The following is a 14,587-nucleotide window of genomic DNA, read 5'->3' as shown; positions in this document are numbered from 1 at the left end:
CAAATAGCGCGGTTCGAAGAATGTAAAGAGTGAAGTGGCTGATTTCCCGCCGAAAAACGATATGCACATATTTAGCAATTACCATGTATCTTTCAATGCATTTCAGACGAAAAGTAACGCGAAATATGCGAAGGCAAGCAGAATTTCAGGCGCGCAGAAATAGATCGTTAACTACCGAAATAATATTTATGTATAATCACTGTTAAACGTGGCGTTCAGTACATTACATTTAACATTTTATGAGATACTCACAATAATTCTTTACAAGCATTCTTTGTATTCATTTTTTAACAATTATATCAAGAAATACGAGGTAAACGAAGAAATTAGAGAATTATCAAAAAGCATATACGTACGATCGTGCAATGATCATGTAAGCGACGCACTCTCGATGCACTGCAACGGGAAATAACACGATAAGCGCGAAGAGAATTCCGAACGATACTTGTAATACATAAATTGTTGATATCAAAAGCGCAATAATCACGATTGCAAGACACACAACGGACGAATTTCTTGCACTTTGTGAGAAACATTTGCAACGGCTTTCGCCTCAAATTTTTAAGATGCTACCAACATTATCAATTAGATAGTTACAAACTAACTACCAACTATCAAGCGCAAAATAATTTGAATAGAATCCCTACTGACTTGTTCGCAAGCTCGAATGATAATTCTATAAATTTTAGACACAATAAAAATAAAATCTAATTTCAAAAAATATAATTAACGTGGCTATATATTATTAATTTTCGGAAAATAATAGCTAGATCTCTCGAAAATCAAAGATATGTTTAATACGTTTAAAAAATATATTTTTATAGCAAATCACATTGTGTATAACACAAAATGTTATGATGTTTCAAAAAGAATAGAAATTATTACCTGACCATCGCCTTAGTGGTCTGCCTTCTGAAGATTATAAAACAAACGCATGTATTGACCTAGCAAAATGACTAAGCATTTTCGATGCATTTTGAATGCACGAACGCACCGCGGCGAGAAACAATGCGATGTGTACAAAAATAATTTCGAACGGCATTAATAATGCAAAGAGTAGATCGCCGATACTAAAATCGCAATAATACCGATTACATGAAATAATTAACAAAGCACTACAAACTTCCGACTCCCGACACGGCACAAGAAACATTCTCGAAAAGAATGAAGTTTGTCGCCTTTACTATAACAAGTCGTAAATGAATGAAATACGCGGTAAATTTAAACGTCCAACTCTTCCTACGCTATGATTCGCTATTTTGCGCTCTTGTTACTCACTCTATCGGAATTTCACAAAATTACAAAGGTTATCTTCTCAACCAATTTTTGCCAATTTCACACTGACGTTTCTAACCTAATAATAGTAATTATTAGTATACATCAATATATATCAAGATTAGTGCGGTAATACAGCCTTTATTTTATATTTTGCCAAATTAATCTTGGAAAATTGGTATAAAGCGGACAATAAATAATAAAAATTCACTATTTGAAGAAAATGGCAACTATTGCAAGAATTTCACAAACAAATGTCGTGCAGGCCACTAAAAAACATACCGCTACTGTATTTTTCTTTCATGGTTCCGGTAAATTAATATATAATGATCTTTCTTGTTCTGTCAATAGAAAATGATACAATTAAACTTTTATTAAATTGCTATTGATGGTTATAGTTTATGGTTATAATTTATCATCATTAATTTTTCATAGGTGGTACAGGAGAGGATATAAAAGAATGGGTTAATATTCTTAACAGAGGAAAACTGCAATTTTCGCACATAAAGTTAGTTTATCCTAGTGCACCCAGTCAGCCTTATACTCCTATTGGTGGAATGGTAATATGATTCAGTTTTGACTAAATTTTCTAAAATTCTTATAACAAACAATTCTTGATATATATAAAATGTCTAAAACTTTATAAAACAAATATCAGTGACATTGATGTGCTAATTAAGATTTCAGAGTTACATTTACTCTATTATACTTTGTTGTGATTTGTCAAATTTACAATTTACTAATATTGTAGAGGCAAAATGTATGGTTTGATCGTATGACAATATCTAACCAAGTACCAGAGCATCTAAAATCAGTTGATTCTATGTGTCAAAGTATATCAGAATTGATTGATAAAGAAGTAAGCGATGGCATTCCGCTTAACAGAATAATTGTAGGTGGCTTTTCAATGGGTGGTTGTCTTGCCTTGCATTTAGCATACAGATACAAAACAGCTATAGCTGGTTGTTTTACTATGTCTTCGTTTTTAAACAAAGGATCTATGATATATGAGGTATATTCTTGTAATCAAATTTTAAACATTTCACAAAGACTAAGCATACTTTTGTAAGAAGTTATCTGTTACTTAATATTTTATTAGAAGATGTAAGATCTATAAGATTATAATTTTTGTAATGTAACATTTTATATCTTATAGCCAAGTAATTAAGATATTTTTTATTTGTTTAAGTAATACTATTAATATTATTCTATTGGCTACTTTTTGATTTACCAATTGATACAATTGCAGCATTTGAAAGTAAATCCAGAACATAATAAGATACCACTTATTCAGTACCATGGTATGTTAGATACTTTGGTACCTATTGAATGGGGTGAGGAGAGTGCTAAAAATTTAAAGGATGTTGGCGTAAACGTAAAATTTGTGCCTCTGAAAAATGTTGATCATGAGTTGAATCGCGAGGAAATCCAAGATTGGAAAGATTGGCTCCTAAATATCTTACCAGACAAATAATTCACAATCAATTGGTAATTAAAAGTATTAGTATTATTGTTAGTATGTACATATCACAATCAAAAGTGACATTGTGTAATATTGTTGCATTTGTTTTTAGAAATTTGTATATCTTTACATATGGTGAGTGGCCAAATAAATATATTGGATTTTATTACAGCATCATAAAACATTTGAATTACTGAGAAGAATTATTTTGAGAAAAAGCTTGATCGACGAAATGATTGACGGATATTAGATGTTATTTATAAATAGCGCGCGATATTGCTTAATTGTCAAAGTGATCATCTAGCGGTAGTACATGACGTTGACACAAATAATGTCTAGATGGCACCTTCTGTCCATCACCGCGCATTATCAAATATCGATGCAACAAGAAAGCGACAAATTTATCACGACATGGCTCGCACTGGGTCTATTCTCTTTACGTCTATGATATTTTAAGATCTTAATTGCTGCTGCGCCAATCTGCCATTATGTTGTGTTTGCAGGCTGTGCAGGTAAGACGGATCTAATGCAGTACATGCTAACTTGTTCCTAATTATTCTTGCTATGCTACTAACATTTACTGAATCATTGTCACAAAAAAAAAATAAATTTACAATATTTAAATGTGCAATGAAAAAATGAATTAAAAAATAACAATATTAATATTGCACTTTTCTAGTCTGCACTGTTAGTGCTAATTACAGATTTATTTGATGAAGGAAAAAATAGTAATTTGCAGCTAAATATAATGAAGTGCAATTGCATAAATCTGTTGAAACGACGAATATCTTTCTTATTAAGTAAGACGAGGAATTTGAATAAAATCGATGCTATCCGCTTGACCTGCTTTTTACGTAAAACGAAATGAGTCTGCTTATATTGCTTGCTGGTTACCGCGTTTTACACGCTTTTTAAGCAACGTTTTACTCCAGTTAGTCTACTTTTTCAATTTTTACATTGTTATTTTTTGAAGTCGTAATTGACATGACATTGCGATTTAATTAGATCCTCGGATCCATAGAGTACAGATTTATTTATGATTTATTTTGGACAGGTGTTTGGATTCTCGATATATCTATGTCGTGGGATCAACGCAATATATCTCATGACGCAGATGGATGTTACTTAGTCGTCGACATTGTCGACATTGTCGCCAAGACGCTTGGCCGTTAATATTATGGAAAAAGTAGGTCCGTAGTAACGACGTAGGGTAGTTGCGTTTAACTTGACCTTTTATTTCTTGCTGTTCTTGTAACACAGAATTTGGCGCTCGTTGCCGTTCCTTGTTGAGTTGAATTAAATATATATTATAATTTTTCACACAGAATTTTATCCATAAATATGAACTTATTTATAATTAATCTAAATATTTAAGTCAACGTATAATTTTTTATTAAATATGAAACTAGCTATTTAATTGATTATGAAAAGAAGAATGCATTTAAAGTAAAACTTATAATTCTGCTCTAAGTTAATCCCATCATTTTTTTTAAAATACGTTTATAAAAATTTTATGACATAACATTTAACAATGCATGCCTTATAGCAATATCAAGAATACATACTGAGTTCAGTCGATTATAGCACGCGATTATAGCACGCAAACTTCATAGTTACGCTATATACTTTATCAATACTTTATTTTTGTTATCATTTGCATGAAGTTGTTGAGTGAATATAATTAATTAATCAATTTTTGTATCAATTTATTCAATTTTGTTAAAATCTGAATTACAGTTACAACTACATCGAAGATTAAAATCGTACATTCCCCGTTACCCCATTCTTTCGTCTTTTGGCGTGCACATACAACGAGGGTGAGGAAGGTGGAATTGCGCCGACGAGTCCACCGGCGACGAATGCGCAGTGAAACGAACGGGACGAACTGCGACGAGTTTGCTGCGCCCCTCGGGTGGCTCTGTGGGGTGAGTGGTAGGTAACCTGGCGTTGTTCTCGACACCGATGTCGCATAGTGACACCGACATACGCGTTTTTCGTCGCAGTATTGACTCGCGAGAAAAATATAAAACGCACGTTATCGGTTATCAGTTGTAAAACACCTTGTTGGTATCAACGTGGGATCGATGTTTAATGACGAGAAGCTCGTGGAGGGTGAACGTGAAGGGGAACGTGGATTAATGCGTCTCTTGAGCTAAGAATATACCTGTAAGGAGAAATCTTTAAAAAGAAGACATGAAACACACATACGCAAAATATATACACACATAATATATACACAGAGTGGAAAGCTGGTATTATAAAACATGGAATCGATACTCGACGATCGTGATAGCCGCGACGAGGAGTTTTCTACAGAGTAAATGTAATTATAACAAATTTTTGAGAAGAAAACGAGCAGATTGGGAAAGGACGTTTGTAAACATGCAAGTAGTCATAAAAAATGTGTGATTATCGCAAATGGATCTCTCGCTGAATAAAACCAAATAGGATTTTTTTGTCACATACTGTTAAAGAACAAGAGTGAAAGTTTAAAACGTTAGAGTGCGTCTCTAATCTGTGTATCTGGGTCATCGAAAATAAACTCTCGTCGACAAATGGCGTAACAACAATTTTAAACGTTTTTAAAACTTTATTATCTTCTAAAATATAATAAATATTTCTTCAGAAACTTTCAAAGAGTAATGGAAGCACATACATTGTAATATAATGAAAAATTTAATGTCTTAATTAATAATTTATTGACCATAGTAATTACATGTGATAATATTAATTGCCACGTTATCATGATCTAAGTCTGATATATCGCACAAATTATGCGGAATAATCACTGAGGAAATTCATACAATAAAAATTAAACAAAATCGAACGCAACATATTTGCACAATGATATTTCTCGGATTAAAGAAGCGACTCTTCGGTATCATTTTCCGGGTGCGTCCAAGGGCGGTGAATGCTCGACGGTATTGATGGTAAATAATATGGCGTGTGTTTGCCCGCAGTTGATGACGTCAAGGACCAAGGGGTATGTCTATGGTTCGATTTAAAGAAGCTGGACGACGAAAGTGAATACAACGAAATTTCCCAAAGGAAGAGAAACAAATTTCCCGAAGGAAAGAAGACGATTGCGTTACCGAAATAGGAAACGCAAGAAACATTCTTCAGTTGTGGAAGAAACTCAAAGTTTTTTTAATAATCTGTTGGGACGGGATCCGTTTCTGAAGAAACCTTTTCCAAGGATTAAAAAACCGTGAAACAAATCAATGTACATGATTTGAGTGAATTTTTTGTTTTCAATTTTTCAATTTTTCAACATCTTTTCTATAAAAATAGGAATACTTATATTCTAATAAATGCGAAGAATCTTTTGCCAAAGATAGAAAAGAGTACATTGTAATCTATTATGTTTTTCTTTCGAGAAAATCTTAGTACATTTTTTTTCTCAATTTTCAGGTCTGTAAAGATTTCTTGTACGTAACAAATGCAAAAAATTTTACGTAAGAAAGAAGAAAATCTTTCAGTCGATTGTATATTTTTCACTTGAAAGACTTCAAATAATCTCGACAAATAAGGCAAATGTCTGAAAGATGCTGGGATAAATCAAGATAAATCTCAGACAGAGAGAGAGAGAGAGAGAAAGAGAGTGCAGCATTCCAAGGGGTTGCAGTATATCGAGTGTAAGGTTGGCGAGAGGGGTAAAAGAGCCGAGAGTGAGGTCGCGACGAGTGGCGTTCTTCCCGATTGGGAAATAGAGATAGTCGAAGAGAAGCAGCAGGTTGATACATACAAAGTGGGGACGTTGCGGAAATAGGTCAAGAGTGTCTCGGCGATAGTAGTGGCAGCCTCTATTTGATGTCCTGCGTCGAATAGATCGCGCGAGAAATCCAGCGCGAGTGCTATGACGAATATTATCACATGGATTGAATTCGAGTAAGAAAGACAAGTACTTTCGGAGTTCACAAATTTTCACTGCACCATTAATGTAATCATATGATTGAAATAAGTGTTCCATTAGTGTGGATTTCAATTGCTTTAGTGATTTGAAATTTAAAGTAACTGTGCGATTATTGTAAATTCCAAAAAAAAGCTTTATAATTTTACTATTAATTAATGTAATAAGAAACAATTAAAGAGTGGATTTGGATTTCAGCTCGATCACAAGTAATACGATTCGATAAAAAAAAATCCGTAAATTATTGCGGACGTTAATCTTCAAATTATACGAAGTTTGTGCAATGATGTCGACACCAAGGAACTAATCTTGCTGTTTAACGAATGCGAGCTCATTGAAAATACAACGACAGTCACAACGAGGCATGCAAAATCATTGCATTTGACGACGCTTCGCGCAAGAAATGCATCATTTATCGCGGCAGAAGCACATCCGATCGTCGTCGGTTCACATGCTGAAGCCCGCGCGTCGTCGGTGTGATCGCATTATCATCGCCGCCGCCAATTCACGCGGGGAGACATAGTCGTCTCCTCTCTCGCCGAGAAATCCGACGAGTTTTTCATCATTTTTATGGTTTACGGCTCGCGCAGAGCCACGGAATCAGCAACCACCACGGGGATCGCTTGGCTTCACAATATCACTGCTCAAGGCAAGTCATTTCTTCGTTTATCCAATTTAATCGATATAACAAATATTATGCAGAAAACTCTGTAATCTCGTTTTGCTTTAAAAATTTTTACAATTAAATATATAATAGGATTTAATTGATGCATGAAATAAACGGAAATAATGAATGATAAATTTACGTCAATGATTACGTGTGATTTATCAAAATGTGTAATAAGTATAACGATGCAATATGCTAAATAGCGCTCATAACTACAAATTATAAAAATTCACGGTTTAATAGTTGTCGTACAATAAGTCAACCGTGATACAAGTAACTTGCACCATCACTATCCAGAGCTACAAGACCGATCAATTTCTTATCAGGTCGCGTTTGTGTTTTTTTTTTAACGATATCTTTAATCAGAACGCCGCACCGCCCGCAGAGATTAGGAGATGATTGTTATAAAATTTCTTTACACGCGAGCACGCGATTGATCGATGTGTCCAATGCTTGCCCTACTCTCTCTGTGCCTATGTAAGATATTACGATCGCCGTAAAACATCACTTTCACTTCATGTCCATCGTATGACCAAGACAGAAACTATGAAATTTGGCTTATTAACATAAGAGAGAGCCCACGCAACGTAACGATTTCATCTGCATTTACATAATACTCATTATTATTCATAAGATATGTTCATAAAATACATTCAAGTTACAGGAAGTAACTTGAATATTTCTGATTTTGAAATTTTAATATACATCATTATATTTCCTTATATCGCACAAATATTTAAAACAACGGCTTAAAAAGAATTAATAAATGTTGATACATTTTTTTTCTTTTTAATTGAAAGGCGCTATGAAAAAAACTTCTATGAAGTGACTTTTATATATTCCATACATCATCTATATTTTAAATAACACTTTTGTATTACTTAAAATTTAATGAAAAAATCTCTAATTGTTTTTCGCGCAATGACGAAGAAACAGAAATTTTATTTCATTTACAGAGTTAAAGAGTTAACAAACTCAAGGATCTCGCTCTTCTTTGATTACTTTTGAGACGATGTTTTCTCAGAAAGAATGTTGGAAAGTCAACAGTTTCCAAACAACCGAGAATAATATATCCTTTGAGTACCAAGTTTAATACATCTGTTGCGTACTAGGAAACAATTAACGTCATCTGTTATGTTATTTCAAATTTATTTAAATTTAGATTTGCGGTTTACTTATTAAACATTTTATGCTAAAAAGTAAAAAATTATGAAAAGAACGGAGTTCGACTAAAATTTCATTAAGAAAGAATCGATTCCAGATTATTCAAAGATTTTGTTACAAATTTTTATGTATATATAAAGTTTTTATATATTGTACATTTGTTTATAAATACGAGGGTAGTTTGAAAAGTTCTTGGCCTGACACAGAAATGACGATAGAAGTATTAAACCGCTGTAATTTTTTGCAAGTTTTATCCTGCAGAGGGCTACTGTCAAAATTTCAGACGGATACGTTCATTAGTTTCTTTATTTTGGTCATGTAAAGCAATCAACTTTTGGTTTTCTTTACAAATGGATAAAGTCGAATATCGCGCAGTGATAAAATACTTCGTTTTAAAAGGTTTAACGGCAACAGAAATAAAAAACGAGCTTGATTCAACTTTGGGAGAATCTTCACCATCGTTTTCAACTTTAAGAAATGGGCTGCTGAATTTAAACGTGATCATACGTCCACAAAGGATGATGAAGGTCGCCCAAAAACCGCTACGACTGACGAAATCATAAAAAAAAATCCATAGTGCCGTGTTGAATGATCGACGAGCAAAAGTGCGTGAGCTTGCTAACATTGCAAACATCTCAAATGATCGCGTTCACAACATCTTATATGAACATTTGCATATGAAAAAATTGTATGAATTGCGCTTCGAATTGGTTCCGCATGCGCCGTATTCACCAGATTTAGCCCCCAGTGACTTTTTTTCTTTTTAAACATGAAGAAATGGTTCGCTGGAAAAAGATTTGGCTCACACACACAAATATCGAAGTAATCGATGAAACTAACGCTTATTTTGAAGGTTTAGAGAAATCATATTATACAGACGGTATAAAAAAAGTTAGAATATCGTTGGAATAAGTGTACTGAGTTGAAAGGGGACTATGTTAAAAAATAAAAAAAAATTTTGCCGAAAATCACGTGTTTTTTCTGTGTCGGGCCGAGAGCTTTTCGAACTACCCTCGTAATGGATCATAAAAAAATGTTACATTTTAATTACAGGCGAAATGAGCAGCGGTGGATTCGGCGTCGGCGTCGGCGTCGCCGCCGGCGGACCGAGCCTCGCGGCTGCCCAGCAGGGCCAAGGAGTGGCCGCCCTTCTGGTGATGCTCGCCGTTCTCTGCTTCATCTTCGCATACTGTTGTTGGGGCGCGCCCTTCTGCCGGTCCTTGTGCAGACGACATTGCTGCTGCCGTTTGGAGGATCCTGAGCCAGACCCGCGATTCGGCGGTAGCGATCAGGCCATGGTGGCGACGCCGACGATCATCCTTCTACCGCATGGCAGGATGCTCGTTGTTGACGGCACGATCTTTACACAGTTTCAGACCGATCCCACAGGTAAAATCTTAACATATCATATAAATGAACAAGAAACATAAATTAAGAAAAAAACATCTGTATCATTTTACATTGTTTTTCAAATAATTGATTAAATTATAGTTATAATAGATACAGTTTATATCTTTGATACAAAATTTTGAGAAATCTTTTAGAGTAGATAAGATGTTTAACATTTGTTAACACAGGTTTGGACTTGGTGGAATTGGGCGACAGCGTATTGCGTGCACAGAGAAATCCGCGAAGCGTGAACCGTCATCAGCTGCAGAGCAGCCAGGGTAGCATTCTCGAAATGGACGCCGAGACACCCAGCAAGGACAGCTTAGGATCTGTCGGGTGTTTTCCACCGCCCACTTACGAAAGTATCTACGGCAAAGAGGAAACCGACATGCCTCCCTCTTATTCCGACATTCTCTTGCACAGGTGCAAGATTTTTTTTATCTGCAATATGATGTTAATTATAAATTACTGCCATTGTTATCTTAAATTATTTAATTACAATGCTATTAATATAAAAATTCAACCTGGTTTCCAGATTCGCGAATTTGCCGCACGAAATTGACATGCACGGCTACTGCCGTGATGGCAAAGAGGAGATCGAGATGCAGAGCCTGGACAGCTGTCCGCACATTATCGGCAATCCGTTAAATTCGGTGCCTGGATATCATCCTTACGCCACAGTGACTAGCCTGTCCAGTCTACAAAGCTACCCACGGCGGAACGTTTCGCGCAATCCGTCCATCATCAGTAACCCGCTGGATAATTTCTACGTGGACAACGAGCTCGGTCTTTATCGACTCAGTCGGGAGACTATGCCGCGGGTCTCCAGCAACGACGCGAATCTCGAGACCTTCCGCGCTTCTCACGACGAGATGTCATTTCGCATCCCGCTCGATGAAAATGAGAACCATCGGCACGCCGATCGCAACAATCATCAGGTGGCTGGCAATGAACTGATGAACACGAGGAACCGTACCCGCAGCGCCTCTAGGCTGAGTCAGGACAGCCGCCGGAGTTCGCTGAACCGTGATGGAGACCAGCATCAAATCTTTGTCAGACTGCCCGACTCAGTAGAAATCGAGACTGCGCTAGATAGACGCATTGACGAGGATCAACGACATTCTCGGATATATCACGAGGATCAGAATGTCAGGAACTCGCATCTAGATCATATCCAGCTGCAAGACGAAGTGAATCGAAACGTCGACAACAATCCCAGATACTTCGCGAGAAACAGACAGATAGAAAACGGAGACAGGGGTCAGGACGAAGTCGATGGGGCCCAGTATCCCGACGAGGAGGCTGGTAACTTTGGCGCGCTCGCGGATATTCGCGAGAGTAGAGTGTAATCTGAACTTATATTTGTGCATAATTCTTTTGAATAATTGGTAAGAAAGGCTTAAGTCAGATTTCTTCAAACTTGAGATAATTTAAAAGTACGTAGAAAGTTTTGTCTGATTTTTCATATAAAATCTAGTTAAAATAAAAAAGCGATATCTATTCCAAAATTATTTTTGTTTTTAGTAGAAACTGCATTAAGAGAGAAACGATTATACTATTTTGTAATTAATAATGATATTTTACATTTCATGAAAAAGATATCTTGGCTCATGTCTTTTATGTCAATTTGATGAACACATTAGCAATGTACCGCACAACGGATAAAGGTTTCGAAAGTTAGATAACGAATGGAAATGGTTGCGACGAATTTTTTATGATATAAGTTATTAATATAGTATTTTAATTATGTTCACAAATTAAAATCCAGGATAAAAGATTGAAAAGTTGAGAAGTTATGGTCACATAAGATAAATATTGCAGAAGATATTATAAAACGTTGTTATAATTGTATATATATATGTGACAATATAATAATTGTACATGACAGTCTAGAGAAATTCGTCACACATATACGTACATACATATACGCAACATATTTCTGGTAAATTGTACTGTATGAAACTGAACAACGATAGTTTTGAGGAGGTCTTGAACGAAAGCTTTTGCGCATTGAAACGATTAGAGAGAAATCGAAAAAAGAGATTCATGGATATCTTCGAGACATATTGCACGACGAAAATATCGAAAGTACCAAATAGTTATTATTCTCTTACAAAATAATGTAAGCAGAAAAGATAAATATCATACAAATTGTATTAGTTAAAATCCTTAACAAAGAAACATCGACTATAAGAAATTAGTGAATGCTGAACGATTCGCAAAATAAAGATGCTTTCATGAGCGAAAAATTATGTTTAAGTCTAAATTTTAAGTCTAACAAACAAATCAGCAAAATTAGCTCAGTCCGTCCAAGCTTTAACACACTCACTTAAGTTTCACGAATAACACTGATAGCAAATTAATCGTGATTAGTGATTTTTATTCATATTTTGTATGTAAGTTAAGCAGACGCCATAATCATCAAGTGATTGTTATATATTTGCTTCTTATATATTATTTGCAGAATGTACTCGTTTCACATTTTTTAAATGATACTATCCATGTTGGACGCATCGCACGACTTAAATATTTGCGAAACGTGATAAAACAAAATTAAAACTGGTAATTAAACAAAACAAAAAAAAGAAAAAGCGATAAAAATTTACATTAAAGAAAAACGTTAAATGCAATATATCATATATTAATAGAAGTTTCAGGAAGCAAAGGACCTATATTGGACCTGGATAATCAGATATGTACAGCAAAGTATCAAAACGTTAAACCGAACCATGTATACTTCTAGAAAGCGAACAATGATAACAATTGATTTTAAATACACTTTTTGTGTACACATTATATGTGTAAGATAATTATATAGAGAGTTGTACACATACGTTATCACTGTTGCCGTGTATCGTAAGGAGAATCACCGATCGAAAAATATTACGAGAATAAAATCGTCAAGAACATAATACTGTGTGCCTTCCTAGTTTTTAGATTGCTAGATGAAGAATTTCTATAGACAACGTGATTTTTGTTCCACAATGGCTGAATATTTCGACCAAACTTTGTTTTCTTCATTTTTAATGTAATTATGTTGACAAAAAGACAAAACAAAATCTGCTTTATAATCTGCAGATTTAATTTTATGAAAAAGGATATCCTCAAATGATATCAATAAATCGATAAACAATATCAGTAAATTGTTTCACATAACGAGAAACATCTAGAGTTTACATTGTATATACATGTTATATTTAATTATAAAAAACGTTTACTGATCACATAAAAAAACGGAAGGCAAGATCAGTTATATAAATGCACAAATTAGTAAACTGATAATTTGTGAAATTTAATTCACAATATTTACATATTTATTCCGAAGGTTATCGATAACTAGCTATATACATAGTCGATATTAACATCTTTATGACTAATTATGATTACCTAAAAAATATCATATAAAAATTTCATTATTTTTAGTCTACTTTGCAGTCCATATCCTCAGAAGCTGAGTCCTCTTCTTCTGTATCCTTTTTGTCCCAGTCTTTCAATTTGGCTCCCATGACAAAGTCCTCACGGAGGACATTCCATATTTTATCATCCTTCAAATGGAAGCATTTTCATCATTATGCACAATTGTACATTGCAATGTAAAAAAAAATGTGTACCAATTTCAATAAACATGGTTACATATGGCCTTGATATATGCATTAAAAATTACAAATTTAATACTTAAGATGAATAAAAAATACATTAGCTATTTATATATATATTGATCTCAAATAATAAATAAGAGGCTGTACTCACCTTTTCTTTATTGTTTGTCTGTTCAACAGGTTTTTCAGATTTAAGAGCATTATGAATTGGTATACTTTTACTACCACCCATAAGAATATCAAGGAAGGAATTTTTGTTAATACTCTTAAGTACTTGTTCCCGTTTTCTTTCTAACGGTCCTGCTTGTGATAGTTTCTTATTAATTTCCATTTGTTGCTGTCTGACTGCATTAAACAGTTGCACAACTCCTCTACAAAACAATATAGAGATTTTATTAACTAACTAAAAGCAGCAAATCAGAATTTACAATGTAGTACAAATTACCTTGTGGCTATTTTCTGCAACATTCTTTCATGCTCCCGATCTGTAATAGATGGTTTTACTCTGATACCAAGACTCTTCTCCTTAATTCTTGATTTAATTTGTGCAGTATGTTCTTTTGTCTCAACACTAGCTTCTTCTGATTCTGTTTTAATCTCATCTTTAACACCATCAATCTCAAAAGGAATATCTTCTTTTTCTTTTTCTTTTATTTTAACATCGCATAATCTCTTTGCCTTGGCCAATACTAGTGTCTTTTTTCTCTTTGGCTTATTTGTTTTGAGAATCTTTTGCATAACATCCGCCCATCCTGCATTTGATGTAGACTTATCATCATGCAAGGACTCATTTATGTCATTCTCCATGCTGAATGATTTGAATCAAATCTGCAAACTATTTTGTAATTAATTCACATTCACGTGGTGTGCACTAATCGGCTACATAACCTGACATAACCAGAGAGAAGACTGAGAGTGGACATGCCCGCATTTTACGTGTTTCCGTAGGTTAGCGCCTCTATGTGCACAAAACGTGCACATTGAACTACGTAGCCAAGGTCCACGAATTCCGTAGGCAATGTCCACGATCTTTTGGGTCTCTTCCGTGCTACGTCCACGACTTTTTGGACAAGTGTCCACCGACACTTTGTAGATATAGCACATATCGAAACCAAAAAGTC

General features: G+C 34.6%; 3 protein-coding genes across 13 annotated transcripts; 2 read left to right on the top strand and 1 right to left on the bottom strand.

Moving 5' to 3' along the window:
- Window positions 1–1,304: 1,304 nt before the first annotated feature.
- Window positions 1,305–2,919, top strand: LOC105672876 (lysophospholipase-like protein 1). Its single transcript, XM_012368109.2, has 5 exons — window positions 1,305–1,586; window positions 1,711–1,835; window positions 2,027–2,287; window positions 2,525–2,763; window positions 2,850–2,919. The coding sequence occupies exons 1-4, from the start codon at window positions 1,499–1,501 to the stop codon at window positions 2,747–2,749; spliced, it is 699 nt and encodes a 232-aa protein (XP_012223532.1). The 5' UTR covers window positions 1,305–1,498; the 3' UTR covers window positions 2,750–2,763; window positions 2,850–2,919.
- Window positions 2,920–3,055: 136 nt separating this feature from the next.
- Window positions 3,056–13,512, top strand: LOC105672874 (uncharacterized). Of its 11 annotated transcripts, none has more exons than XM_012368096.2 (10): window positions 3,056–3,249; window positions 3,792–3,923; window positions 4,475–4,669; window positions 4,787–5,060; window positions 5,698–5,960; window positions 6,149–6,625; window positions 6,846–7,296; window positions 9,532–9,867; window positions 10,056–10,290; window positions 10,403–13,512. In XM_012368096.2, the coding sequence occupies exons 7-10, from the start codon at window positions 7,218–7,220 to the stop codon at window positions 11,214–11,216; spliced, it is 1,464 nt and encodes a 487-aa protein (XP_012223519.1). In that variant the 5' UTR covers window positions 3,056–3,249; window positions 3,792–3,923; window positions 4,475–4,669; window positions 4,787–5,060; window positions 5,698–5,960; window positions 6,149–6,625; window positions 6,846–7,217; the 3' UTR covers window positions 11,217–13,512. The 11 variants fall into 11 exon arrangements, with proteins under 11 accessions (XP_012223519.1, XP_067216375.1, XP_012223526.1 ...); XM_067360274.1 differs by having other exon boundaries at window positions 4,475–4,903; window positions 4,978–5,060; XM_012368103.2 differs by lacking the exon at window positions 4,787–5,060 and having other exon boundaries at window positions 4,475–4,662.
- Window positions 13,139–14,553, bottom strand: LOC105672875 (RRP15-like protein). Its single transcript, XM_012368107.2, has 3 exons — window positions 13,912–14,553; window positions 13,618–13,837; window positions 13,139–13,412 (listed from the first exon to the last, which is right to left on the bottom strand). Exons 1-3 carry the CDS (start codon window positions 14,271–14,273, stop codon window positions 13,287–13,289), a joined length of 708 nt encoding a protein of 235 aa, XP_012223530.1. The 5' UTR covers window positions 14,274–14,553; the 3' UTR covers window positions 13,139–13,286.
- Window positions 14,554–14,587: the final 34 nt, after the last annotated feature.

The sequence above is a fragment of the Linepithema humile genome, chromosome 1 (genome assembly GCF_040581485.1).
Source record: "Linepithema humile isolate Giens D197 chromosome 1, Lhum_UNIL_v1.0, whole genome shotgun sequence".
NCBI lineage: Eukaryota > Metazoa > Arthropoda > Insecta > Hymenoptera > Formicidae > Linepithema > Linepithema humile.
Note: the sequence above shows the minus strand (reverse complement) of the source record. Positions and strands in the feature narration are given on the sequence as shown.

What these genes read in the sequence shown, in the direction of transcription:
- LOC105672876 (XM_012368109.2), top strand. Translation starts at nt 1,499, where the DNA reads ATGGCAACTATTGCAAGAATTTCACAAACAAATGTCGTGCAGGCCACT. An exon ending in ATTTTTCTTTCATGGTTCCG is followed by an intron (nt 1,587 to 1,710) that starts GTAAATTAATAT and finishes AATTTTTCATAG; the next exon opens with GTGGTACAGGAGAGGATATA. An exon ending in ATACTCCTATTGGTGGAATG is followed by an intron (nt 1,836 to 2,026) that starts GTAATATGATTC and finishes CTAATATTGTAG; the next exon opens with AGGCAAAATGTATGGTTTGA.
- LOC105672874 (XM_067360270.1), top strand. Translation starts at nt 7,218, where the DNA reads ATGGTTTACGGCTCGCGCAGAGCCACGGAATCAGCAACCACCACGGGG. An exon ending in TCACAATATCACTGCTCAAG is followed by an intron (nt 7,297 to 9,531) that starts GCAAGTCATTTC and finishes TTTTAATTACAG; the next exon opens with GCGAAATGAGCAGCGGTGGA. An exon ending in GTTTCAGACCGATCCCACAG is followed by an intron (nt 9,868 to 10,055) that starts GTAAAATCTTAA and finishes TTGTTAACACAG; the next exon opens with GTTTGGACTTGGTGGAATTG.
- LOC105672875 (XM_012368107.2), bottom strand. Translation starts at nt 14,273, where the DNA reads ATGGAGAATGACATAAATGAGTCCTTGCATGATGATAAGTCTACATCA. An exon ending in TTGCAGAAAATAGCCACAAG is followed by an intron (nt 13,838 to 13,911) that starts GTAATTTGTACT and finishes ATTGTTTTGTAG; the next exon opens with AGGAGTTGTGCAACTGTTTA. An exon ending in AGACAAACAATAAAGAAAAG is followed by an intron (nt 13,413 to 13,617) that starts GTGAGTACAGCC and finishes TTCCATTTGAAG; the next exon opens with GATGATAAAATATGGAATGT.